Below are 27251 nucleotides of genomic sequence, written 5' to 3' on the forward strand. Positions count from 1 at the left end.
CCTAGTTCTCTCAGGAAAAAAAAGAAAGAAAAGTAATTTTCCTCGTAATGAAATGGAAGAATTGCTCCTTGAGAACAGTAAGTGGGCTGTGAAAGGCCCTTCTCTGCACTGATGTGAAGGAGGCACTAACACAGAATTCGGTGGGCTATTTCTCTCTTGTGCTGCAATTTAAAATAAGTAACAAGAGAAGAAGAAATGAGGTTCTTTTACAGTTTAAGGAATGTAATTTATGCATTAAGAATTTATTGCCCATAAAATTTGGGAAACTCTTGGAGTTAATATTCAGGACGTGGTATTATATCCCCATCCAGAATGATTTTTTAAATAAGACAGATTCCTAAAGCCAGAAGAAAGTTCTTTAACACTTCTCAAAGCTGCCCAAGCGACATGATCTTATACTACTGTAGTCACTAAGCATTCAGTCGATTCCATATAAAGTTTCACTCACCTAGGTCAGCAGCAAGTTAATGACTCAGAATCAGTCAAGATTTCTATATTCTTTTTTCTTTTAGATTTTGATTTTACCTTCCTACTTTTGCATAAAACATATCATACCTGTCCCAGCCTATAACCAATATTGTCTTCTTAAGAACCAGGATCTGTGAAATATCCACAGCCCCCTCTTGCCCAACATTTAGTGTGTGACGACAATATCCATTGAAGTCCCATACCTTAAAGAGAAAATTAAAACCACTGCTGAGACAAGAAAACAAAATGTCTTCAATGAGTAAAACAACATGGTATAATAATATTATTCCAAATTTTTGTATTTCCTTTCTGGACTTAGGGTTGATCCACTTGGGATATATAATGAGTAAAGAAAATCCTCTCACCAATTAAATTTAGCCATTATATTTAATACTCGATAAGTAACCCTGTCAGTCTATTCTAATAACACTTGATTTAAAGGTTAATGAATTAGTGCATATTTTTAGGGGGAGGGAAGTTAAAATCGTGAAGAGCCACATTTTGAAGTCTGTTGAAATCCTGGTTCTTGCTCTAAGTGTATCTCTCTAAATTTCAGTTCCCCCATTTATGACACAGGAAACTTACTCCTCAGGGATCCTTGGAATTTTAAACATCTAATACAGAGCCCGAAACACAGTCATTATATACTAGATGTCATATCTCCCAATAAAACCTGTTGATAGTGGGTGCTAGACACGATGCTACAGAGGTATAAGCAATTCTAGTTTACCTCCTCATGCCATGGCGAGGATATAGATCCAATGAGTGTGCTTCAACAGAGAGTGTCATTAGGTTATAAAGAGTTAAAAACAAAGTCTGCTATGAAACATTGTTGGCACATCACACACAAAGGACAAGCTGACATTCTATCAAACTTAAAATGCACATACCCTTTGACTCGAAAATTCAACTTTTAGAAAATCATTGCGCAGAGGCATTCAAATGTGTAAAATGGCATATTTTGGAGAATATTCCTGAAGCATGGTTTATAAAAGTTAAAGATGTGAATCAACTTAGTTGCTTATTAACAAGAGACTCAACCTCAGTATAGGAATATCTATACAGTAGCACATAATATAGTCATTAAGAAGAATGAGTCACTTCCATGTGTCTGAGCTCTGCCAAAACTCAACCAGCTATGGAAACTTATGCAAATTGCTTGATCTCCTTGGGCTTCAGTTTCTTCATCTGTAAAATTGGGTTAATAATATTACCAACCATATTGATTATATGCATGTATATATGTATTTGTGTGAATGTATATGTAAACTACTTAGGACAGGTTCACAGTAAGCAAGCAATAAAAGTTAGCTAACATTATGATTATTGTTTGCATTCATATGAATCAATGTTCAAGACAAAAGAACGCAAAATGCAGAACAGCATGGATAGTGGGCTGCCATTGAGTAACAGATGCTTCCTATAGGCTAGAAGGATGCGCAAGAAACTGGCAGCAATGACAGCCACAAAGGAGGAGCTGGGAACAGAGTCGAGAAAGAGTTTTTCTTTTCACTCTTTTATATTTCAAATTTTATTGGATGCATACATTAATTATTCAAAACATTAATTAATTTAAAACAGACACTTCAAAACCTTGATAAATAGGCAAGACTTTTAAATCCTTGATTCCACAGGTATGGGTTTTAGAGGCTAAATGTAAGTGAGATTGGAAAATGTCATTAATTCTTGTTTCTTCATAGAATACGGCCAGTGCAGTTCAACTCTGATTTATGCGTCCTAAGCAGAGGTTGCCAAATTTCAGAATTCTGTTGTGCTATTGTGATAAAGATAAATGTACCTTCAAAAGCTATGATTATATTACTAAATTCACATTAACTTCTAAGATGTCAAGGCTTTAGCTGAGTTGTTGAGGGATGTATAACTCTTCACCCATGTAACTCGGTTTTCCTCTAAACATATCTCTTACCAAGCTCATCTAAAATTATACCCACAGATAGGTATTATGAAGATATGACTGCCCCCAGATCCTATCAAGTCCCTTAGCTGGGACCATGTTAGCAACCACTTACAAGTATGCATAACCCCAGACTCTCTAACATGTTACCCTGCAAGATATGGTAAAGGGAACCTAATCCACTTCCTTTCTTTTGCAGTTCCACCTCACGCCCCAGGACACTTGGGTGGGTGGGACACTTGTTTGTTCCCTTTATCTAAGCCACTGTCTAATACTTTGGTTCCAGTTATTCCTGCTTTTTTCTACCTTGACTATTGAGATTGAGATCGTTCCATTACCTTCACACATCTTGCCGGTTCTGCTATGAACTAGGTTACTTTGCTTAAACCCAAGCTCCCAGTTTATACTTCAGGCCATTAACCTTCCAAGAGGCCAAGTTCTGCATATTTCCAAAGTCTCACTACAATGTGCCATAGCACCTCCTTCACGCTAACCATTGCCAGCCTGGAATCCCCATGAATATTTGCTCCCCAATTCCATAACGTTCTAGCTACATATCCAAATAGTGTTGTATTATTCTCCCTGAATGCATCATACACCCTAGTATGGAAGATACATCTAATTAATATCCTTCTGACTCTTGTTATGACAGAAATTTGAAAACCATTTAAACCTTATTCAGAAAACTGCCTTCTGTTGCCTCAAAGTGTCACAAGCCATATCCAATCAGGCATTGTCATTACTCTCAGAGATGAGGGGAATAGAGAAGATTCACTGGTGGGCATGATTTCAGGTTGTAAGTATATGGCTTTGCATGAAAATTTGATCATTTTTGCAAAGTAAAATAGCACCATCCTCCCAGAAGAAATTAATAGTTACAAAATTTAAAAAAAACTGGAAACATAAAATCATGTTAGTTTAAGATGGATAATAAATAAGACCATGGTTGTTCTTCCTTCTATTTTTCTTCACTATCTCTCTTTCTCATAAAAATGCAAATTACAAAATGGGTTGATTTTAAATATTAATTTTCTGAAAAATTTGCATCTATGCCATTTTTGAAAGTTTACTTACTCTGATTATTTATTTTATAAACTGAGAAAAAAGAAAGCTAGAGACATTAGCTGAAGTACATGAAAATTATTTAGGCCTCTTATTCTTCAAAGTAGTCCTATTCAAAACATTAAAAAAAGATTTTCTGAAATAAACAAGCCAAGTTGTATTCTTATTCTAAATAATTTATTCAGAAAAGTTACTTATTCATTTTTCCACAGAGGTTTATTTCCTGTTATTAGATGGTTTGGGTTATTTAGTTCTTCTTAACTTGTCTCACTCAGCTCTTTTCTTGTAAGGCCAAAAAGGCAACAACAAATATAGTCAAACTTATGTCTCCTTGCACAATATTTCAGCTCCTCATATCTGATAGAAAAGCATCACTGCGTTCATACCTTTACAGTCCCATCTGTGCTGCCAGTCAAAAGCCTTGTCTCATTTGCATCAAGGGCCATAGTGCTGATTTCTGCATTTCCATGGCAACCAGTAAACTGTTTGATTTTCTGCCCAGTGTCTATTGTCCAGAAGGAAACCGTCGACCCCACATCAGAGCTGATTACCTAAGAGAAAATAACATTGCAAAGAAATTAAATATAGTTCCAAAATCTACTATTTTTATTTAATAAAAATATCCAACCTATGCATTTTCAGTACTGAGATCTCCCAACAGTTAGAGACATTGTTATAATGTGTTTTCTTTCTTTTTGTTAAGCCGATAACATTTTAATTTCTAGGCCCAAACTAAGATAATAAAGTCATGATTCTCTTTATTAGAAAAGATAAGAATCTACTTTCCATAACCACCATTCAGCTTAGTGTCTTGAGGCCATCATGAAATCGAATCCCACTGAAAATAAACTTATAAATCTTTTGCATTTAAATGAGAAAGCTGATTTTATCAGTCATGGTGCTCTGATACTATTTACTATATAAAAAGAAACATTTTATTACATATCAGTTTCCATTTAACATTCAAAAAAGAAAGCACTACCAGCCATTATGGGAAAAAGTTAATTTCAACAAATTGCTAGACCTATTGCTTTTAATGTCATTTAGGCCTTTTCTTCCTCCTTTCTCGTGGTACTGTGCATATTTTTACAGCTAAACACAATTACTGATGGGTCACTAAAAAGAAAGAACACAGGAAGGTTAAATATAAATCTGCATATAAAATCCAAGAGGAAGGCAACAAAAAAATGCTAGTAAGGCTAGAATTATATATAATAGTTCAACAGTGAGAAGAAATTTTATAGTGGCAAGTAGACTGCTAATTTCAGCTAGAAGCATTTAAGTACGCTTTAAGAGATTTATAGGTTAAAACCATCTTGCCAACATGACTTTAGGACCCAAAAGAATCAAAGAAAAAGAAAAAACTCTAAATATGCAAATGTGTAGGTAAGAAGTTGCCTGAAGCAACATCTACTTCGAGAAAACTTCAAAATTGTCTTTACCTGCTTAAGTACTAATTACCATTGGACACATATAAATTTATTAAAAATATATTAAATTTGAGTGTCATGCTTTCATAATTAAATGGGTTAAAGTTTACCTAATGTATATTCAAAAGGCCTGGATGGTTGGCCCATGCATGCATTCATTTTAGAGACACACACTGAACATCTACTCAGTGCCCAGCACCATGATGGCAGTGGGTTCATTGATGAATCCCTGCTCTTAAGGAGTCTGTAGTCTAAGTTGTACATTAAAATCACCTGTGGAACCTCATAAACCATGATTGCATACCATGCCAGAGCCTCAGATTTAATTGGACCAAGGGGCATTTTTAAAAGAGCTTTCCAGGTTATTTAAGTGTGCAACCTGGGTTAAGAACTACGTGTCTAGATGGAGAAGCAGACAAGAAACATAAAATGCCAAACAATGGTACAAGGTTAGAGGTATCAATCACGGTGCTGTGGGGCACAGAGAAGAAATCTAAAATCCACTCACCGGATGGGGGATGAGAAATAAAGGGTGAGGAGAGTCAAACTGGGATTGAAGATAAGAACATGTATTTATTGAGTGCTAAGACCTTTACATTCACTACCTCATTTGATCTTTATAAAACTCTGTAAAATTAATAATGCCAGCACCCTCATTCTACCAGTGATGAAACTGAGATTCTAATCAGCTAAGTACTGTTCCCAAGCTTATAAAATGAGGTTTGAATCATGGGCTGCCTATGACAGACATATCATAAGGCCTTCCTCTGTTTCAGCTTAGCATCCCAGACAATTAAGAGTATGCTTAGAACAGAGAACTTGAAGAATATTTCAAGATTGAGAAACAATAAGAAATTTAATGGAGCTAGAGTATATATGATGGGATAAATGATGGAATATCAGGTGAGAAAACTAGCTGGTGACAGATATTTGAAATCCCTGACAAGCAATGCCAAAAAATAATGAGTAAGGTGTATAAAGTTCTTTTTACTCAGAAAGGGTCTATAGCTTTCATTGGATTATCAGTAGATGTGTGACTCAAAACTAAAAAAAAAAAAAAAAAAAAAAATTAAGAACATTTTCATTGTTCTTAATAAGGAGAGTGAAATAGCATTTTTTTAAATTTATTTTTATTTATTTATTTATTTATTTATTTTTTTGCTGGTTCGTGAAGAAACCTCAGGCAACAGTGTGGAGAACAAACTGGGGTTGTGGGAAGACCATCGGGAGGCTGAGGTAATAGTCCAGGTAAGAGATGCTCACCTAAAACAGTTCTGGAGGTACAATGGAGAGGAGGGACTGGGAAAAATGGGCCACCATTTAGCAACGTTTATGTCTCAGCAAAGAAATGATCCTGAGCACATGATTTCTCGTTGCCATTTTTCCTGACATTAACATTCTGAATCAGATAATGTCGTAAGTAATGTAATATACTATTTTTGTTCTACATTTTCTCTCAGTGAAATCAAAGGTAGCTTAAATATTTACTACCTCTGTTAAACGATAGTGTAGTTTCTAGGAAAAATAACCTGGGCCATTGAATTAATATGACGTACTACTTCTATTATCATTCCATGTAACTGTCTCTTTTGTTTTTGTTTGTGCAATATGCATAGTAGTTAAGAGCAATGGGTTTGGAGCCAGGATGCCTGAGTTTGAATGTCGGTTGTCTGACCTTGGGCTCATTATTTAACCTCTCTAAACTTTAGTTTCTTCATCTATAAATCAGAGAGAATCATAGTAACTATTTCAAGCTGTTTTTAAGAGGTTTAAATAAGCTAATATTTATAAAGCACTTAGCACCGTGTAGGGCATACAATAAATAAGCCATAAAAATTAGATAGTGTTACTATTTCATTTAAGCTTTATTCTTCTGACCCTTTATTTGGGCTGATATCACTTTTTGTATCCAAATCAAATTAAGAAAAATATTTAATGTCTTGTTTTCTTCCAACCATGACAGGGTATATAGAACATTACAATTTTAAAAACCAGATTTGTAGATGTACATTAAGATTTCAAATTATTAATACTTATGAATTTCTCATATAGTAATTTAGGAATTGAGATTGTATTCATTAAAGACAAAACTATAAAAACAATTTTCCAAGCATGGGTAAAAATTTTGATAGTGGTATTTTAGGTAGTGAAGAATTTTATTATTTCCATTCAAAAAGCATTTATTGAGTACTTATTGTATGCTAGGCATTTCATTACTAAAAGATGAGCATTCCCTGACAGAAATTAAGAAATCAAAATTAAATAAGGTTACGTTCAGAGAAAAGACTCGCTTACTTGTTCAAGACTGGCTTCAGCCGCATTACAAAGCTTCTCATCATCCACCCCACCACTTTTACCTAATATAGACATTCAATCAAGAATTAATAACATTCATGTTTTGCTGCTTTGCACTCTCCCTCCTCTGCCCACCTGGCTGAGCCCCAACATATTATTCATCAGTTTTCATCACCTTTCTGCTCTCATTTAACAATTTCTTATGAGATCTGAATCAATAATGACAACGGTGTAGAGCCAGTCAGGTTTCATTTTATGGCAATCTGCCTTAAGGTACAGGCTTCTGGAAAACAATGTGTTGAAAAACATGGACTGACTATGTCACAACATACAACCAGTATTAACCAGAATCTATTGTCACTATGACAATGTCAGAATACAACGATAACAAGGCAGGTGAAAAGACTTTCAAAGTTTGGTGAGAGAGGAGTGTATTTAACATCACTTGGCAGCTGAAGGAAATGGTTTGACTACAGAATGGAGGAAATTTTATTTTTAGCAAGCTGTTTTTATTGCTAATAAAGCCCAGGATGAAGTATCAGCACCATATTTATATGCCACATTTTGATGATATCAAATCTCTTCAGGTTTTCAGTTCATTCCTGCCTAATGCTCATCAGATGAGACCTTAGCCAATGCAAGCAGGGTCTTTATAGAGTGCAGAGCAGAAATGGCCCTGTTCTAGTAACAACACTGCAATGCAATGGGCCTTGTAAGCAAATCATTATTTTGTTGGGAGCACGCTCCACCTTATGTACCTGAGTAAATAACTGTTTAGAAATATATGAGTCTTTTTATCTTTCTCATCTGAGGCTGTCACAGCCAATCTGACAATCCTAAAAGATGTGACACTTTATGTCCCCTAATTGTCTTCTTGTTATTCCAACAAGAGTAGGCATTTTAGTTGTCTTTTATATGCATCACAAGTCCTACGTCTAAGCAAGAAGAAGGATCAAAAATTACAGCAGCAGATGTCACTGGCTACAAGAGATCAGGACATTTGATTTAATTGCTGTTTTATAATTTTATTTTTTCAGTCAGTGCTATTTCTGGTCTCATAATATAGAGCAAGTTACCTCCTTTATTGCTATTTTGCATCAAACCTCAAGAAGTTACATCTCAGTAAGTAGCAAGGTGAGGAGAATAATATCTCAGAGTACTGGTACAGACAAAGGATTCAAATATTTTAAGGCAATCATTCTGTTTATAAATCTTGTTTATTTGATATCACCTCTTCTTAGATTAATTTCTAATTTACTCTTTCTAATTCATTCCTTAAATTTATGAAATACCTACAATATGTAATGCACAAGATCTAGGCACTGGGGACACAGCAGTGAAATATTCCTGCCCTAACACTTAGTGGGGGAAGAGCAGGAAAGAGGCAACCAGATTAGAAAAATAGTATATTTCTCTCTATATATACATATATATGCAATCATTATAAAAAAATATATAACTGAGAAGGAGGTAAAGATCATTGGAAGTGGGCGCAAAGCTGGGGGCTCTGGGAAGGCTTCCCTGAGGTATCATTTGAGGAAAGACATGAGTGAGATGAAGGAGAAAGCTATGCGGGTACCTGGGTGAAGAGATTTCCAGACAAAGGAAACTGTGATGCAAAGGCCCTGAGGCTGAGTTCCTTGGCATGTTCAAGGACTAGCAAGGAGGCTAGCAAGGCTGAGGCAGTGTGAGTGACGGGAGGAGCCATGGGCTGTGACCCCTGTGGTCATTATACAGGCAGTCAAAACACTTCCAAAATCACCAGGCACCCACAAGAATCAGGAGACAAAGTCATCTCCCCTTTCTTGACTAATATTTATTTACCCTTTACTCTTGCTTTATTTTGTTTGTCTTTATATACAATAATATCCTTCATCCTTTATAGAAAATCTACAAGAGAGGTATTATAAATCCTATTTTCTAGATAAGAAAACTGTTGCTTATAAAAATTAAATTACTTGCTCAATGTAAAGCAATGGAAACTCTGACTCTAAAACCTTACCACCTCTCCCATTTCAAAAAAAAAAAAAACAATCTAAGAAAAAACTACTTCAAAAAATAGTTGATATTGCATTGGACTCCCAGATTCTGGTTCTGCATGGTTAGAAGTTGTCACTCCATCCTAACAAAATGAAAAATCAACAACTCTTCTTAGGTCAATATAAGAAATGAGGTCACGGGGCAAATCGCTGCATCAAAACTGGAAAGACCAACAGGCAAATAAAGAAAGTCGCAATTTACCAGAGTGAAAACTGATGAACTGAAAACTCACGGGAAGCAGTGCCAAGATAGGAAAACCCAAACTATGATTGACAAATTACTGGAGTCTCAAAGTAGACAAGTCTGAGAGTTCAAAATTCCAGGGGAGCCAGTCATAGGGAGACCCCACAATTTTATGAGTTTTATTTAGAGAATATCAACCAGGTTCTCACTATAAATATTGAAGAAAAATCCCCTCATGCTCCTGGCAGGGGCAAAGGAAAGAAACTATTTAGAAATATGTCAGACTACTCTGGTCTTAACATAGTCTGCCCTGAGGATAAACTGTTTAACCAGAGCTTAATCTGCTGAGGTTTTGTCAGAGCCCATCTGACATGAGGAGGGGAAATACTACATTATTGCTGGCTCTTGCCTTCCTATTTTACCTAAGAGGGAGGAGAGACAACTGAGAAGCATATGTGAAGTTCACAGTCCAGAGGCACAGGCTCACTAAAAGACTGACATCTAATCATAGGACTATAGAAGGCTTCCTCTCCCGACACTCTACCATTACATTTCTAAAGGTCTATTTACAGCAGTTCTCTTTACCCAGAATATGTCCAAAACTGAAGAAAAAAATTACAAAATGTACTAAATGGCAAGAAACACAGTTTAAAGATTCAGAGCAAGCATCAGGCTCAGACGTGGCAGGGATGTTGGAATTATCAAATCAAGAATTTAAAAATAGCTATGATTAATATGTTGAGGGCTCTAATGAGTAAAGTAGATAGCACTGATTCCAAACTGATTCTAAAGCTCATATAGAGGCCAAAGACCCAACACAATACTGCAGGAGAAGAACAAAATCAAAAGACGGACACTACCCAACTTCATAGCTTACCATAGAGCTGCAATAATCGAAACAGTGTGATATCGGCAAAAGAATAGCCAATAGATCACTGGAACAGAATAGAGAGACCAAAACTAGGCCCACATAAATCTAATCAACTGATCTTGACTAAAAAGCAAAAGCAATACAATGAAGATAAGATAGTCTTTTCAACAAATGGTGCTATCAACTGGATATCCACACATTAAAAAAAAAAAAATGAATCTAGATACAGACCTTATATCCTTCACAAAAAAAAAAAAAAAAAAAAACTACCAAAAAAAAAAAAAAAAAAAAAAAAAACTCAAAATGGATCACAGACCTAAATTTAAAGCAAAACAAAAAAAAACTATAAAACTCAAAGAAGATAACATAGGAGAAACTTTAAATGACATCTGGTTTTACAATGACTTTTTAGATAAAACACAAGTATATAATCCATAAATGAAATAATTAATAAGCTAGTCTTTATTAAATTTAAAATTTTCTGCTCTGCAACAGACACTGTCAAGAGAATGAAAACACAAGCCACAGATTAAAAGAAAATATTTTCAAAAGGCATCTTTGATGGAGTACTGTTATCCAAAATATATCAAAAACTCTTAAAATTAAATAATGAGAAAAGAAACAACCTATTTAAAAATGAGCCTCACCAAAGAAGATAAACAAATAGCAAATAATACATGAAAATATGCTCTACATCATGTGTCACCAGGGAAGTACATAATAAAACAATAATGTGATACTACACATTAGAATGGCATAAGTCTGGAACACTGACAACACCAAATGCTGACAAGGATGTGGAGCAATAAGAACACTCATTCATTGCTGATAAGAAAGCAAAATGGTACAGCCACGTTAGAAGGCAACTGGTGACTTTTTTACAAAACTAAAAATACTCTTACAATTCAGCAATCAGGCTTCCTAATATTTACCCCCAAAAGTTGAAAACTTACATCCACACAGAAACCTGCACATGGATGTTCATAGCAGCTTTATTCATAATTGCCGTACTTGGGAGCAACCAAGATGTCCTTCAGTAAGAAAATGAATAAAAATACCATGATACATCCATACAATGAAATATTATTCAGTGCTAAAAGAAAAAAAAAAAGAGCTTTCAAGCATTAAATGCATAGAGGAAACATAAATGCATATTATTGAGTGATAGAAGACAATCTGAAAAGGCTACATACTGTATGATTCCAACTATATGACATTCTGTAGAAGACACAGCTACGTAGAGAGTAAAAATATCAGTTGTTGCCAGGTGTTAGGAGAGGAGGATGGGAAGGCAAGGTGGAGTATAGAGGATTTTTAGGGCAGTGAAATTGTTTTATATGACTCTGTAATGGTAGATACTTATCAAATACATGTGTCTAAACTCATAGAATGTATAACACCAAGAGTGAACCCTAATGTGTAAACTGTGGTTACATTTGGTGATAAGGATGTGTCAATACAAGTTTGTCAACTGTAACAAATGTAGCACCCGGGGGGGTGGGGGATGTGGATAATTGAGGAGGCTACGTATGTGCAAGGACAGGGAGTATATGGGATATTTCTGTACCTCTTCTCAATATTGTCGTGAACCCAAAAGTGCTCTTAAAAAAAAAAAAGGTCTTAAAAAATAGCTGACTGTGATGATGAGAAAAGCTGACGAGAGGGCCCTCTCCTGCCCTGCTGATGAATTTAATGCAGCTTTTATAGAGAACATTTGACAATATCTATCAAGGTTACTGACATAAATAGTCTGACCCAATAATTCCAGTTCTAGGAATTTATCTCACAATCATTTCCTCAGTGGAGCCAAAATTTGTGTTTTCAAGGTTAAAAACTACTATACTATTTGTAATAGAAAAATACTAGAATAATTCTAAATGCCCACAAGAACTGATTAATAAAAAGTTTCGTAGACCCATATAATAGAGTACCATGCAGCTGTCATAAAGAAAAAGGGTACTGTTTAGGTAATGAGATAAAATGCTCTTCAGGCTGTATCGTTAAGTGAAAAATCAATGTATAGAGCAATGTTTCTGTTCATATAATGCAATACAAATTATGTAAAGATCTTTTAAAATAATATATTCTTAAATATTAATAATTACATATATATATTTAAAAGTGAGTATACATATTTACTTGTGTATGAATAGAACAGCCTTTGAAGGGGGCTAATGGAACTCACAAAACTGGTAGCCTCCAAGAAAGGAAATTGAGTAGGTAGACATAGGGATAAGAGGAAACATCCACTGTGTATCATTTTGTCCTTTTGAGTTTTATAACATTAAAATGTGTTATTTCTTCCAAGCTAATCATATTTAAATAAACGTTCATGTGTATGCATGTGCACATGTATGCATATATATGTTTTGGTGTAACCTTAAGAGTATGGTCCTTCCCATGTCTCCATCTAGTGATTAGCCCTCATAAGCTGAGGATCGATATAAAACCAAGAAAAGCCTCAAGGTGGCTAGTGAAGAAAAGCCATGTTAACAGAATGGAGGTCACTTGGAGCCCAGCAATAAGGCAGGCAAAGAGAAATTTTTCATTAGTGTTCATTTAATTCTGTTCAAAAGAGAAACTCATTGATTTTGCCCTAAATATAAGCACTAAAGAGGTATAATGTCTTGTAAGGCGGAGATAAATTTTCCTTAAGCTTTTTCATTTCCCTTTTCCCAGATTTTATAATTACCAAGGAAACTACAAATTGAATAGTTTAGATTCTCAAATATCTCAATTCCCTAAAAAACGATGTTCAGAAAAGAGGACAGGAAACACACTGTCACTAAAAAATTATGCCCCACCCTCATTTTTAATGAATGATCTGGCATTATGTTTCCTGTGATACTATGACAGATGGTCCTCAAGAAACAGCACTACTCTGGATAAAGTGAAGAAGGGTTTAGTGTTCACATTTTCAAAACCAACATCTTATGCTGGATTATAGGAACCCTATCAAGGGTCTCAGGAGTCCTGCTGGAGGCAGCCAGGCAGCCATTGTCTGACAGATCTCTTTATGTAACCATGTATGTGATTAATATGTTTACTCTTAGAGTTTAGATAAAATGGTAAGATTCTGGGAGGCAATTTGGGTATCAAATTATGTACTATACATATAATTTAACCCAGAAAGTAATTCCTAGGAATTTACCTTAGATAGATAAAGTCATAAGCATGAATATATTTATGTACCAAAAAAATCATAATAGCAAAATTCTCATCAAGGCACATGGATAAGTAAATGATGATGTACACCTACAATGGGATACTGTGCTGCTTTTAAAAAATGATGAAGTAGATCTACAAAGGAAATATATTCCAATATATTACAGAATAAAAAAGTAGGGTACAGAATCTTATTTATGTAAAATAGTCTATGCACAGAGAGATATTTAGAACATGATTATATTTAGTTCCTTATCTGAGCTTTACTGCATCATTTTAAGTATGTAATGTTTTAGAAAATTAAGTGATTTCAATAACAAAAATAGTAAATATTATTGTCTGTCAAAATTTAATGATGCCTAAATGTCTGGCCTGACTATAAGTGTGTCCCAGATTCAAAACAAACTGAAAACTACCTATTGCACAAAAACACATCGACCCACACCATTAGGGTAAAAGCCATAGGGATAACTCAGACATTTTATCTATTCCTGTTTATACCTACAAATATATTTTTTAAAGTTTCCTAAAATTCATGAGTTTTTAAGAAAAGCTTCATTAAAAACTCAATGCAAAGATAGCTCATAAGAACTTCCTCCAGTATACTGAATTACTTCGATTCTTTCAAAACTGTGCATTCCAGGAACTCCCCCATCTTGCCACATCTTGTTCTGCCACCAGCTGTGAGGGTGAGCTTTTCAGGGTGAAACAAAGAATGTTGTTTTTTGTAAAAGGTTTTGCATGGCTTATCATCACTTTCTTAGATTAGGATTCAAGGGTACCAAAAGGCAGGAAAATGAAGAAAAGTCACAGAAATGTGCCAAGTTGCTTTCATATAGGGATTGTGTTAGGCCAATACTAAAGTCAAGTAGAATGAAATAATACCAAAGAGTTGTCAACGTGTTGAAATGACAACAACAGAAGAAATGTTTTCCTTTCAATTCAGAAAAATGGAAAGTCTTCAAAAAAGACACCAAACCAGATAATTAAAGAGCGAGCATCACTGTACTGAAAAACCATGGATTCTTTTTGAACTTGAAATGAGAAATGGCAATTATTGGCCTAATCTGGCAATTGAGTATCCAGTTGGTATTCAGAAGAGTGTTAGGAGTTAGAGGAAAATACAGAAGTGGGAGACAGGATCTTACCCCCTTAGGCCGAAACACAAGAGAAGAGAAAAATGAGAGTTTCGTTAAGTGTTTAACAGGAAAACAACTAGAAATGTGACCAATGCTCAAAGAGAAGTGATATAGGTGTGGCTTGAGCTGTCCCTGGAGACTTTGGGAGCTGAGAGGAATTGAATTCAGTTCCAGCCCTGGAACTGAATGTGTCAGAGCAGGAACTGCATTGGGCGAGAAGGGACAGGACAAACAACTTGCTCACCTCAAGGGGTGTTCCCGAAGAGGAATAGGGACAAAGCCTAATTCAGGGTCCCCTCGTCTTTCTAACTCTTCCCAACATCAGCTTTCACATGACACATGGTTAAATAAAGATTAAGTAATACCAAGAAGTCGACAAGCAAAAGTGGTGTCATAAAACACTGACATTCAACCTGAGAGGTGTCAGGGACCTGGGGGCCCTACTAGAGCTGGCCGCTTGGAAGGAAGGAGGACTATTTCCAAAAGGTGAGCCACAGCGAGCAATGCTGGAGATGCATGTTGTTACTATTACCATGTCTATGCCCTGCCAACACACGTTTTTAAAAGTTAATAGGGTCGGGACTGGTTAGTACTTGGATAGGAGACCACCTAGGAAGACGAGGTGTTATAGGCATAAAAAGTAAAAAATAAGGGATTGTAAACTGACAAGTTCCTTGCAATCTGTGAGGTCAACCAAGGGTTGCCTTGCCTAAAAAAAATTGTTTAAAAAATTAAAAATAAATAAAAGTTAATAAACTGAAGCTTAGACATAATCTAAGTAATCTGCCCAACATTTGAACTCTGATCTTCTAACCCAGAAGTTCTCAAAATTTTCATCTTGGGATCCCTTTATACTCTTAAAATTATCAGAGAATGCAAATAGCTTTTATTTACATGAGAGACATATATAGATATAGAGATGATGGATAGATAGATGATAGATAGCTGGAGAGAGAGAGAGAGAGAGAAAAACAGACAGACAGACAGACAGACAGACAATTTGCCATATTAGAAATTTAAACTGAGAAATTGTTAAAACATGAGAATACAAAAGCACCCATTCCTTTGGCCATCAATGACATCATCGCTTATCACGTGGCCTCTGGAAAACTCCATTGTACACTCATGACAAGTGAGAGTGAAAAAAGCAAACAACAAATTAATATTATGATGAAAATAGTTTTGATCTCAAAGATTTCCTAAAAAGATTTGAATCTCCTAGAGGTCCGAGATCATGCTGTGAGATTAGTATTTTAATCCCAAATCCACATGTAATTTTTCCAAGACTAGACTGTGGTACCTTCAGGGAATGAACTTCACAATCTGCCCCAGCTCCCACATTTGCTAAGAGCTCCCATACTAGCCACACCAGAATGAACTCTCTCCCAGTAAATGAACCGTGAGTGCTCAAGTGTCTTTACAGGTGCTCATGTTGTATTTCCTGTCTGAAACGACTTCCTTCTCCTTTTAAAGACTCCCACTCTAGGTTTCAGGGCTCTGCAGAGAAGTCACCCACCCAGCCCCAGGCGGAAATGACCACTTTCCATGAACAGCACTTTGTTCTCACCTCTGTTACACTGAATTCCATTTCCTTGTGAATTGGTAACGTGTCTGCCTCTCCTTCTTTCATGAGCAATCCTGTCATGAGCAAGGGGGACCAGGAATACACCTTGGACCTGCACTTAAAGACTTGAGCCTCCCCAAGCCACTGGGGAAAAGAAACTATAGTGTCTGAATGAATCTTTAATTCCACAGTCCTGGCTCCTGGTATTTCTTCAAAACTGTATTATTTGCTTTGTCTAATTACTATAAAATGATAGATATATCTGGCTGATGGGACTGCCGGTGACATTGATTTCTTTTACTTGACTGCAATATATTTTTATAATTATAAATGTAATACAATGTTAAAGTATTTCTTTACAAGCTTAACAGCTAATAGGAAGCACTTATGCATGTGATACAGAGTTCTATGTGCTTTATATACATATTAATGCTTTTAATTACTTACGCTATTAACTGCAAAAAATAAGTAGAGATGTAAATATTCAACTCAACCATATAGTGATTCTTCTTACATCATATACCATATGCGCGCATTCTATTGTTGCCTATAACTTGCATATATTTATGTTATCTTGGCTTTATCTTCATGTCCCAAATGGAAAATTCCAGATTTTTTTTGTGTCTCATTTCCTGAATTCCTCAGGGAATATTGCTCATCTTGTAGCCAGGCAATATAGGATCTTAACATCTATGCGCAAACCTAGCTTTTTAACTTTACAGATCTCAATTAGCAAACTGTTCTCCTGGAAACAAATCCATCTCTCAGTGGCCACCAGGGAGCCGAATTAACTGGTTGCCTTCATAAAGTTCAGTAAACCATTTACGGGGGAATGTTTCCCACAGATGGAATTCAAAATGGATTGTTTTGTAAAGGACTTTTATCTCCTAGAATAACCAGAAAACAGAATGTTTGAAGTAGTGACATGACACACTACTCATTACTAACAAAGAGCTTTCCACCCCTTGCTCAAAATCTGAACTACTCATTTCTGCGTGACTGCAGAAGCTTCTGCAGAAGGGAAAGAAAGAATGGGTTGGGATTATTGTTTAATTGGCCGCAAGCTGGATATTGGCGATCGGCTGGGTTCCTGCTGTGCTGTTACAGTCAGGCCTGAGGTAATCTTTGCGCGACTAACCTCCACTGGCCTGTGCGCCCTCCGTGATACCCCCAGGCTGGCCCACTCTGTCCTCTAAGAAGGCCGGTGGTCTGTGCGGCATCTCTGCTCCGGAGGAGCCAGGCTTCCTCATTGGCATGCAGGTAGCGCTCCCATAAGCAAAGGCTGCAGAGTGTCATTAAAGTGGTGGGGAGACAAACAACACTCACGCTGCATACCAAGTGGTACCACATTTAACTGAATCATTTTATTATCAATACATTCCGGGCTGGCACTGTGAGCCACTAGTGTAAAATATGCTGGCAAAATGGATCTCTGCTAATTACATTTCATGCATATTTCAGAATTTTCCATGGGGATACAGGAAGACAGTGTTCATAAAAGAAAATTTTACAGCCAGGTTTACTTGCATTTGGCATCAAGACCCAAACTAGCAGGTAACAAAGATAAGTTCAATTTCGTTACATGTTACATTTGTTTTAGCTGAAATATTGTGATTTTTTTTTATAACTATCAGTGCTGCTGTGGTCACTGGCTGAAAATGAAATCATTCTTCAAATCCACCTAAACACACATTATTCCAAAAAAAAAAAAAAGCACATGGCTATTAAATGATTTATTTTCCATGTCCTGAGTGACCTTAGATGGAATTAAGAAAATGAAACTCTGGATGTGGGGACCTGTTGAGAGAGTGACAGAAAAGCATCATTACCTGCTTCAAGACTGAACTGTAAAGAACACAAGTGACTGCATTCTCGTGGCTTTTCACCCTCTTGCTGGTGTCCCTTTCCATTGCCAACAATGCTAGCTGGTGATTAAATGAGATGAAAAGTCGACCGTGGGCTTCATCAAAGTGGAAGAGGCATCTGAAGTCCTGACTTTTGGGGAGAGAGCATGCTATCCTCTGGATGGACAACTGGTGCTGTATATCCCAGAGTCTCAAAATCTGGATGAAAAGTGATAAAGTCGTATGAATATGTCAAGAATAATTCTAATTTTTTAGCCAAGTTATTTTCTGCCTCATCCTCAACCCCAGGCAGACAGTTGCTTCCTCCACAGTACTATCACTGTTCACACGTCTGTCATAATACTTTTTTTGGTATTTCCCTTATCCATTTAAATACCTCATCAATTGTGATCTCCTCTAGAGAAGGGATGTGCTTAGTCTTGGTCCTTGGAAAAGTGCTTGGCATTTAGTAAGTGCTGGTAGCAGGTAAACTAGTGGCTACCAAACATGTCCATGTCCTATCCCTGGAATGTGTCACTGTATTATCTTAGATTTTTGCACATGTGGTGAATTAAGAACTTTGAAAATGTCATATTATCCTGGATGATTTGAGTGGGTTCAACATAATCACAAGGGGGAAATCACAGTGATGAGATGTAAAAGGACTCTAGCTACTGTTACTGGCTTTGAAGATGGAGGAAGGGGCCTTGAGGCAAGAAAGCTGGAAAAGGCAAGGAAACGGTTTCTCTCCCATAGCCAGCCTCCAGAAAGCAGGAGAGCCTACCTTGATTTTTAGACCAGTGAGACCCATGCTGCAATTCTAACCCACAGAACACAAAATAAAGCCACACCAGAATGAACTCTCTCCCAGTAAATGAACCGTGAGTGCTCAAGTGTCTTTACAGGTGCTCATGTTGTATTTCCTGTCTGAAACGACTTCCTTCTCCTTTTAAAGACTCCCACTCTAGGTTTCAGGGCTCTGCAGAGAAGTCACCCACCCAGCCCCAGGCGGAAATGACCACTTTCCATGAACAGCACTTTGTTCTCACCTCTGTTACACTGAATTCCATTTCCTTGTGAATTGGTAACGTGTCTGCCTCTCCTTCTTTCATGAGCAATCCTGTCATGAGCAAGGGGGACCAGGAATACACCTTGGACCTGCACTTAAAGACTTGGGCCTCCCCAAGCCACTGGGGAAAAGAAACTATAGTGTCTGAATGAATCTTTAATTCCACAGTCCTGGCTCCTGGTATTTCTTCAAAACTGTATTATTTGCTTTGTCTAATTACTATAAAATGATAGATATATCTGGCTGATGGGACTGCCGGTGACATTGATTTCTTTTACTTGACTGCAATATATTTTTATAATTATAAATGTAATACAATGTTAAAGTATTTCTTTACAAGCTTAACAGCTAATAGGAAGCACTTATGCATGTGATACAGAGTTCTATGTGCTTTATATACATATTAATGCTTTTAATTACTTACGCTATTAACTGCAAAAAATAAGTAGAGATGTAAATATTCAACTCAACCATATAGTGATTCTTCTTACATCATATACCATATGCGCGCATTCTATTGTTGCCTATAACTTGCATATATTTATGTTATCTTGGCTTTATCTTCATGTCCCAAATGGAAAATTCCAGATTTTTTTTGTGTCTCATTTCCTGAATTCCTCAGGGAATATTGCTCATCTTGTAGCCAGGCAATATAGGATCTTAACATCTATGCGCAAACCTAGCTTTTTAACTTTACAGATCTCAATTAGCAAACTGTTCTCCTGGAAACAAATCCATCTCTCAGTGGCCACCAGGGAGCCGAATTAACTGGTTGCCTTCATAAAGTTCAGTAAACCATTTACGGGGGAATGTTTCCCACAGATGGAATTCAAAATGGATTGTTTTGTAAAGGACTTTTATCTCCTAGAATAACCAGAAAACAGAATGTTTGAAGTAGTGACATGACACACTACTCATTACTAACAAAGAGCTTTCCACCCCTTGCTCAAAATCTGAACTACTCATTTCTGCGTGACTGCAGAAGCTTCTGCAGAAGGGAAAGAAAGAATGGGTTGGGATTATTGTTTAATTGGCCGCAAGCTGGATATTGGCGATCGGCTGGGTTCCTGCTGTGCTGTTACAGTCAGGCCTGAGGTAATCTTTGCGCGACTAACCTCCACTGGCCTGTGCGCCCTCCGTGATACCCCCAGGCTGGCCCACTCTGTCCTCTAAGAAGGCCGGTGGTCTGTGCGGCATCTCTGCTCCGGAGGAGCCAGGCTTCCTCATTGGCATGCAGGTAGCGCTCCCATAAGCAAAGGCTGCAGAGTGTCATTAAAGTGGTGGGGAGACAAACAACACTCACGCTGCATACCAAGTGGTACCACATTTAACTGAATCATTTTATTATCAATACATTCCGGGCTGGCACTGTGAGCCACTAGTGTAAAATATGCTGGCAAAATGGATCTCTGCTAATTACATTTCATGCATATTTCAGAATTTTCCATGGGGATACAGGAAGACAGTGTTCATAAAAGAAAATTTTACAGCCAGGTTTACTTGCATTTGGCATCAAGACCCAAACTAGCAGGTAACAAAGATAAGTTCAATTTCGTTACATGTTACATTTGTTTTAGCTGAAATATTGTGATTTTTTTTTATAACTATCAGTGCTGCTGTGGTCACTGGCTGAAAATGAAATCATTCTTCAAATCCACCTAAACACACATTATTCCAAAAAAAAAAAAAAGCACATGGCTATTAAATGATTTATTTTCCATGTCCTGAGTGACCTTAGATGGAATTAAGAAAATGAAACTCTGGATGTGGGGACCTGTTGAGAGAGTGACAGAAAAGCATCATTACCTGCTTCAAGACTGAACTGTAAAGAACACAAGTGACTGCATTCTCGTGGCTTTTCACCCTCTTGCTGGTGTCCCTTTCCATTGCCAACAATGCTAGCTGGTGATTAAATGAGATGAAAAGTCGACCGTGGGCTTCATCAAAGTGGAAGAGGCATCTGAAGTCCTGACTTTTGGGGAGAGAGCATGCTATCCTCTGGATGGACAACTGGTGCTGTATATCCCAGAGTCTCAAAATCTGGATGAAAAGTGATAAAGTCGTATGAATATGTCAAGAATAATTCTAATTTTTTAGCCAAGTTATTTTCTGCCTCATCCTCAACCCCAGGCAGACAGTTGCTTCCTCCACAGTACTATCACTGTTCACACGTCTGTCATAATACTTTTTTTGGTATTTCCCTTATCCATTTAAATACCTCATCAATTGTGATCTCCTCTAGAGAAGGGATGTGCTTAGTCTTGGTCCTTGGAAAAGTGCTTGGCATTTAGTAAGTGCTGGTAGCAGGTAAACTAGTGGCTACCAAACATGTCCATGTCCTATCCCTGGAATGTGTCACTGTATTATCTTAGATTTTTGCACATGTGGTGAATTAAGAACTTTGAAAATGTCATATTATCCTGGATGATTTGAGTGGGTTCAACATAATCACAAGGGGGAAATCAGAGTGATGAGATGTAAAAGGACTCTAGCTACTGTTACTGGCTTTGAAGATGGAGGAAGGGGCCTTGAGGCAAGAAAGCTGGAAAAGGCAAGGAAACGGTTTCTCTCCCATAGCCAGCCTCCAGAAAGCAGGAGAGCCTACCTTGATTTTTAGACCAGTGAGACCCATGCTGCAATTCTAACCCACAGAACACAAAATAATTTTGTATTGTTTCAAGCCCAGTTTGTGCTGATTTGTCACAGTATCAACAAAAAATTAATAGTGTTTCTCTCTTCCTCTCTCTCTCTCTCTCTCTCTACCACCTGTCCCCTCTCTACTCTCTCTCTATATAAAAGACTTTGTATTAAATTAAATCAAGTTCAAATAAACCATAGAAACTAGATTCTTATTCAAACATAGACAATCAAGACACAAAGATGATGTACAGATAGAACAAGACAAACAGAAAGAAAACAGAAAGAGCAGCTTTGTAGGTACAACTGTTGCTGCTATGAGTCTTGGTGCAAAATTAACACAGGCCAGGGAGGAAAATGGAATCAAAATCAAGATGGTGAAAAGCACCTCCAAAAGGGACTAGCAGGCAAGATCAAGCGCCAGACTGCTTGAGTTCTAAATCTTGACTTTGTCCCCTACTGCAGGGTGACCTCCAGCAAGTTTGTCTCTCTGAGTTTACGACATAGTAAACTGTGAGGATTAAATGAGAGCCCATGTAAAGCACTGAGCATGATGACCAGCATGTCATATGTATAATAACTGCTCTTTTATTATTAAATTTTATTTTTTATTGCGTAAATATTAGAACCTAAGCATGAAGAAGGTTCTTTCAAATAAACTAATCTATCTTATCCACTGTGAGAATTATTTCTAAATTATCTATTAAAACAATGGTTTCTGTTTAAATAAGTGTTTATTACTCCATAAGGTAGGCAATCCAATAGTTCTTAACCTATTTTAAATCAGATACACCTTTAAGAAAATAAAAAACTGTTGAAAATGATGATCTGAATGAACAAGACAAACAAAAGCTCATGGTCACAGGCAACAGTTTAGTGCTTATGAGAGGGAAGGCGGGGGGAGGGAGATAAGGATAAAAGGGGTCAAATATATGGTGATGTAAGATTTGAGTTTGGGTCGTGAACGCACAATGCAATATACAGGATAGGAATTTCTACAATAATTATTAAATATATTCAGCCAAAACGTCCTCTTCTACCTCTTGATTCTATTCTAACCTCTTTTCTTACATCTACATAAACCTCTTACACCTCTTGCCCAGGTTAAATAATCCCAGCTCCCTGAACCATCATGTTATCAGTTTTTAGATCCCATTCCACCATGGCAGCCTCTTGATTCTCTCACTTTGTTTTCACTTTTTTTTTTTTTCAGGGACGGATAGTCATCTAGACCTTGTTTACTTTTTAAATCATAGCAGAATATGTCATGGTATAAAATCCAATAGCACCAAAAGGTTTTTTTTTTCCCCCAGCCCATCTCTCTCAACCCCAAGTGTCATACTCCTAGAGACAGCCTTCTTTAATTCTTTCTGGGTTACGGGTTTCTCAGTAACACCAAATAATAGCAGTGTGTGTGTGTACATAGCATATATTAATCATATATCTAATGACTCTCTCCTCTGAAAAAAAAAGAAGTTACTTACATTCCTTTTACTCTTTTCTCTTCTCATTCCTCTCAATTTAAACATATAATTTTTTTTGTCCTATCAGCTATTCTAATTTAAAATAATACACTTACATGTTAATTAATGCACTATAAACTTGAGACAGTATCTTTTGACTCACCAATGTGTAAAATGAGCACCTTAGGGTCCTCAAAGGTTGGTTTTAAGCAGTATGCTCAGAGTTGAGACAATATTTTGGGTGATTCCCACCACTGTTACAGGTGCTATGATTTCCCTAATGCATTAGCTGATTACGCCACTCCATCATACATTTCACATACCTTGAGGCCCTAATTGAGCAAAACCCTAAATATTATTCCTATGAACAAATAATCAAACAAGATATCTACCATCCTATCTTCAAAAGTCTGATGTTTTAAGCTAAGATTTGGATTTTTCCTAGTTTTGATTTACAGTTACCAGGTGACAATATAATGTCAAATCATAAGTCAGTTACGTTGACAATTTCTCCCTGATTTGTTCACGAATCTCATGGAACATAGTAGATGTTTAATAAGTATTTTTTGAATTTGTTGAAGATTGTAGTTCACCTGATAACTATGTCTACATCCATCTTATTGATAAAAAGATTAGCTAGAACAAGTCAAAGAATATAGGATCCTCATAAAAAATTTTTGCCTCACTTCTACATGGTTATTCACCTAATTGCAGATCTCATATAATCTACAATGAAAATTTATGAGAATTTTTCAATATCCTGCAGAAATAATTATGTTTGATGTATAGGGTAACCTTTCCATCTACCAAAAAAACTTAAAATTACCTAGTCAATTCCTACCAGATAAACAGCAGTAAAATTCTTCTAACTCAGGAATATATATTTATGAAGTACATTGGATTTTCTTGGCAAGAATTCATTAAATAATTCATTCTGGTTCTTAGTCATTATTTTGATTTAAAACATTCTGGAAGATCTCCAGAAAATATTTATCCTCATAAATAAAGATTCTATAAGAGCCAAGACTTACAAATAGATTTTAATGTGTTCTAAATATAAATAAAATTGATAAACTATTCTGAATGTTAAAGCGATGAAGATTAGACACATCTAGATTATTCACAAACACTCATATAACAGTCTTGCCCTCATACATTCATATTACTTATGCTAGCCTTTCCCTCAAGGTCCAAAATCCTGTCTTGTTTAGCATGGACCTTGTTCAAAAAATAAAAACTAACCCATGTCAGAATAATAATCTGGGGCATAGTTGAGTATAGATCAACAATAACTCTATAGTATTAATGTACTATAATTTTTCCAGAATGATTTTCTACTGTGTTGTTCAAATGATTTACGTTGGCTTTAATATTTCATTGACATTTAGTCATATAAATTAAATAGAAAATAGAAAATAGATGAGTGACAAACTCTTTATAGTCTATGACAGGTTATTTTTTGCTATTAGCAACTAAAATTAGAAATATTTTTTATAAAACTGTGTATGTTCATTATTTTTTTTCTTAAAATAAATTTTTATTGTTCTACTTTCCCTTCTTCCTCTGGAGAACTCTCTCAATTAATGGTCCTACAAAGTCCATCTTCTAATTTTAATTCTCTCTGCTGAGGGTCAAAGCAATAGCACTGATAAACTGCATTGAATGCATATAACGGTGTTTCAGCATTTTCCTAGAAATCATGTCATAGTATGTGACCTCCCATAAGCTTTTCAATTTTTCCTATACTACCACTTTCTACACCAGTATTTCTTAACCTTGACATTAGAAACACCTGTGGTACTTTAAAAATATCCTAGGCTTGGGGCCTTTTCCTAAGGCAATTAAATTAGACTTTTTGAGGATGGGGCTAGGAATTAGTGATTTTTAAAAATTTTCCCAAGTATTTCTTTTGTATCATACCTTAACTTCTCTACTTTATCTTAAGGTCAACACTAACCCCCTTGAACAAGAAACCCTGCTCTCAATTTAATCAGTAATATCATGGGGCTTGGCTCTAAACCAGATAACCATACTTCCTTTTTTCCTTAATTAGTCTATATCCTTTTAATCATGAAAAAAATCTCACATTAATTCAATTTTATTAATCGAGTCCTTTGACAAAATGTCACTTAAATATCAGGTTAATATTTGTGAATCCTGGGTTCTCCTCTTCTTCTACATTCAAGTTGACTTTTGGAAAAGAATTAGGCTACAGTTTAGAAAAGATCATATTTAATATCGATTTTCATTCTAGATATGCTAGAGATGTTTTTTTTTCTTAGTAAGAGAAATAAATAAATTGACAAACACCTAAGCATAACAATTATGATTAATAATTGGTTCTTTTAAAAATATTTTGCACAAATTTTTCATCTAAACTACTATATCTATTTACATCATTATACCTGAGAAATCGTGATGTCTGCTCAGACTTACTAAGTCAAGTCCTTAAAATGGCATATTTGGGAGCTCTTTATTTTATCTATATGTTATATTAAGAGGAATAAGTAACTAAACTTGTGATCTTATATCAAGGTAAAATTTAGCTTGTCACATAATGATGATATATTTTTTCTGCTTAATCTTTACCTTGTTTCAACTGTTAGATATTTAATAATGCAAGATTATAAAAACAAATATTCTATTACTTATATATACACTAGAACCAGAAACCAGTGGATTGAGACTCCAGACACGCTGATCCTGGTTTTAATACTACTCGGGTTTGTTATCTTAGATATGTGATCTTACTTCTCCATTTCCTCACCTTCTACCAAAGTGGCCCCAGTCAGCTCTGAAATTCTGTCAGTTTAGTCTAGCATGTAGTGAAATTGCTCAATCCATTATCTAAAGATTCCAAAATACCAACAATTCAAACAAATTCAAGGAGGCTTTTGGGAAGACTGGACTAAAGAAATGTGGACATCACCATATTTTCAGTCTGGTTTTACTGAAGAATTTCTCCCTGCTCCCTGCCAGAGATGGCCAGAATCACACACAAAGGCATAATAAAACTATAAAAAAATAAGTAATTAATTAATAAATGAGAAAACAAATAAATAAACAACACTAGTCTTTTGCCTGATCACTGTTACATTTATAAATGGATAACTTCATGGATAAGATAAGTGCATGAAGAAATGTATGGATAGGTAAAGAATCTGTTTTCAGTGTACTTTTTAAAACTAAATCATTTATTTACATATTGGCAACATGTCCAAGTTTAATTCAAAGTAGTTAGGTGAAAAAAATTCATAATTTCCTAATGTAAATATGAGTGAGGGAAAAATAGAAAACAGATTCAGATGACTTTATGGAAATGAGACTTGTTTGGTTTCATCAAACATTTACTATTAACTCCTGCCATCCTGTAAGAGATAGATATAAAATGACAATAAGAAAAAAAGAGAGAGAGAGAGAATACATCATTAGGAGATTTTAAGGACAACACTGCAACAGCTCAGTTTTCAGGGGTAACCCGTAGAAACGGATAAACTACTTGCAGATAATGAGATAACAGGAACTTAAGGCATTGGCTCCCCTGAATATACCTTTATATATTAACAAGTCTTGCTTGTTAATTTAGAATTTAAGCCTTTGGATAATCCACAAAAGCATAATGAGTGAATATTTAAAGACAATTTGTTTGAGATGATACACGCTGGCAGAACACCTCAACTAATGTTTTTAACAAAGTCATATAACAAATCTTCTTTTAAAAAATATTTTCACCATTTTTCCCAATATTGAAGTCAAACAAAATATTATTCAGAAATTAAAATCTTCTGTTGTGCTATTCATCTTCAAATTGTTATCATAACCTTTATTCTTCTGTTTTTTGATCATTCTTTTCAACAAAAGTGAAAGAAGACATATAGCTCTCAGACTCAGGTTTCTATGATGTATCTGTGTATTCTGTTATTGGCCTTGAAAAAATCTAAATCTTTTCTAACAGTATGAATTGTACCGCAGGAACTTCATTAATTTCCAAGTTCAAATTTGATAATAATTTTTACTAATACCAATATTTTATTTCAAGTGTTTTCTTTTTTAGAACAAAAGTTCCTTTAGGAAATTTTAAAATTTCAGTTAAATTGATTTTTTTG

At 35.8% G+C, this 27251-nt stretch overlaps 1 protein-coding gene across 1 annotated transcript in view; it reads right to left on the reverse strand.

Moving 5' to 3' along the window:
• The window catches only part of WDR49 (WD repeat domain 49), a 119643-nt gene that overhangs the window by 41813 nt on the left and 50579 nt on the right, over positions 1 to 27251 (reverse strand). The window contains exons 7-9 of the mRNA XM_011380821.2: positions 20852 to 21085; positions 3832 to 3996; positions 556 to 671 (exon numbers count right to left, since the gene is read on the reverse strand). Coding sequence (XP_011379123.1) covers positions 556 to 671; positions 3832 to 3996; positions 20852 to 21085 — 515 coding nt within the window. The remainder of the gene's footprint in view (positions 1 to 555; positions 672 to 3831; positions 3997 to 20851; positions 21086 to 27251) is intronic.

Source organism: Pteropus vampyrus, unplaced genomic scaffold (genome assembly GCF_000151845.1).
Source record: "Pteropus vampyrus isolate Shadow unplaced genomic scaffold, Pvam_2.0 Scaffold12, whole genome shotgun sequence".
NCBI lineage: Eukaryota > Metazoa > Chordata > Mammalia > Chiroptera > Pteropodidae > Pteropus > Pteropus vampyrus.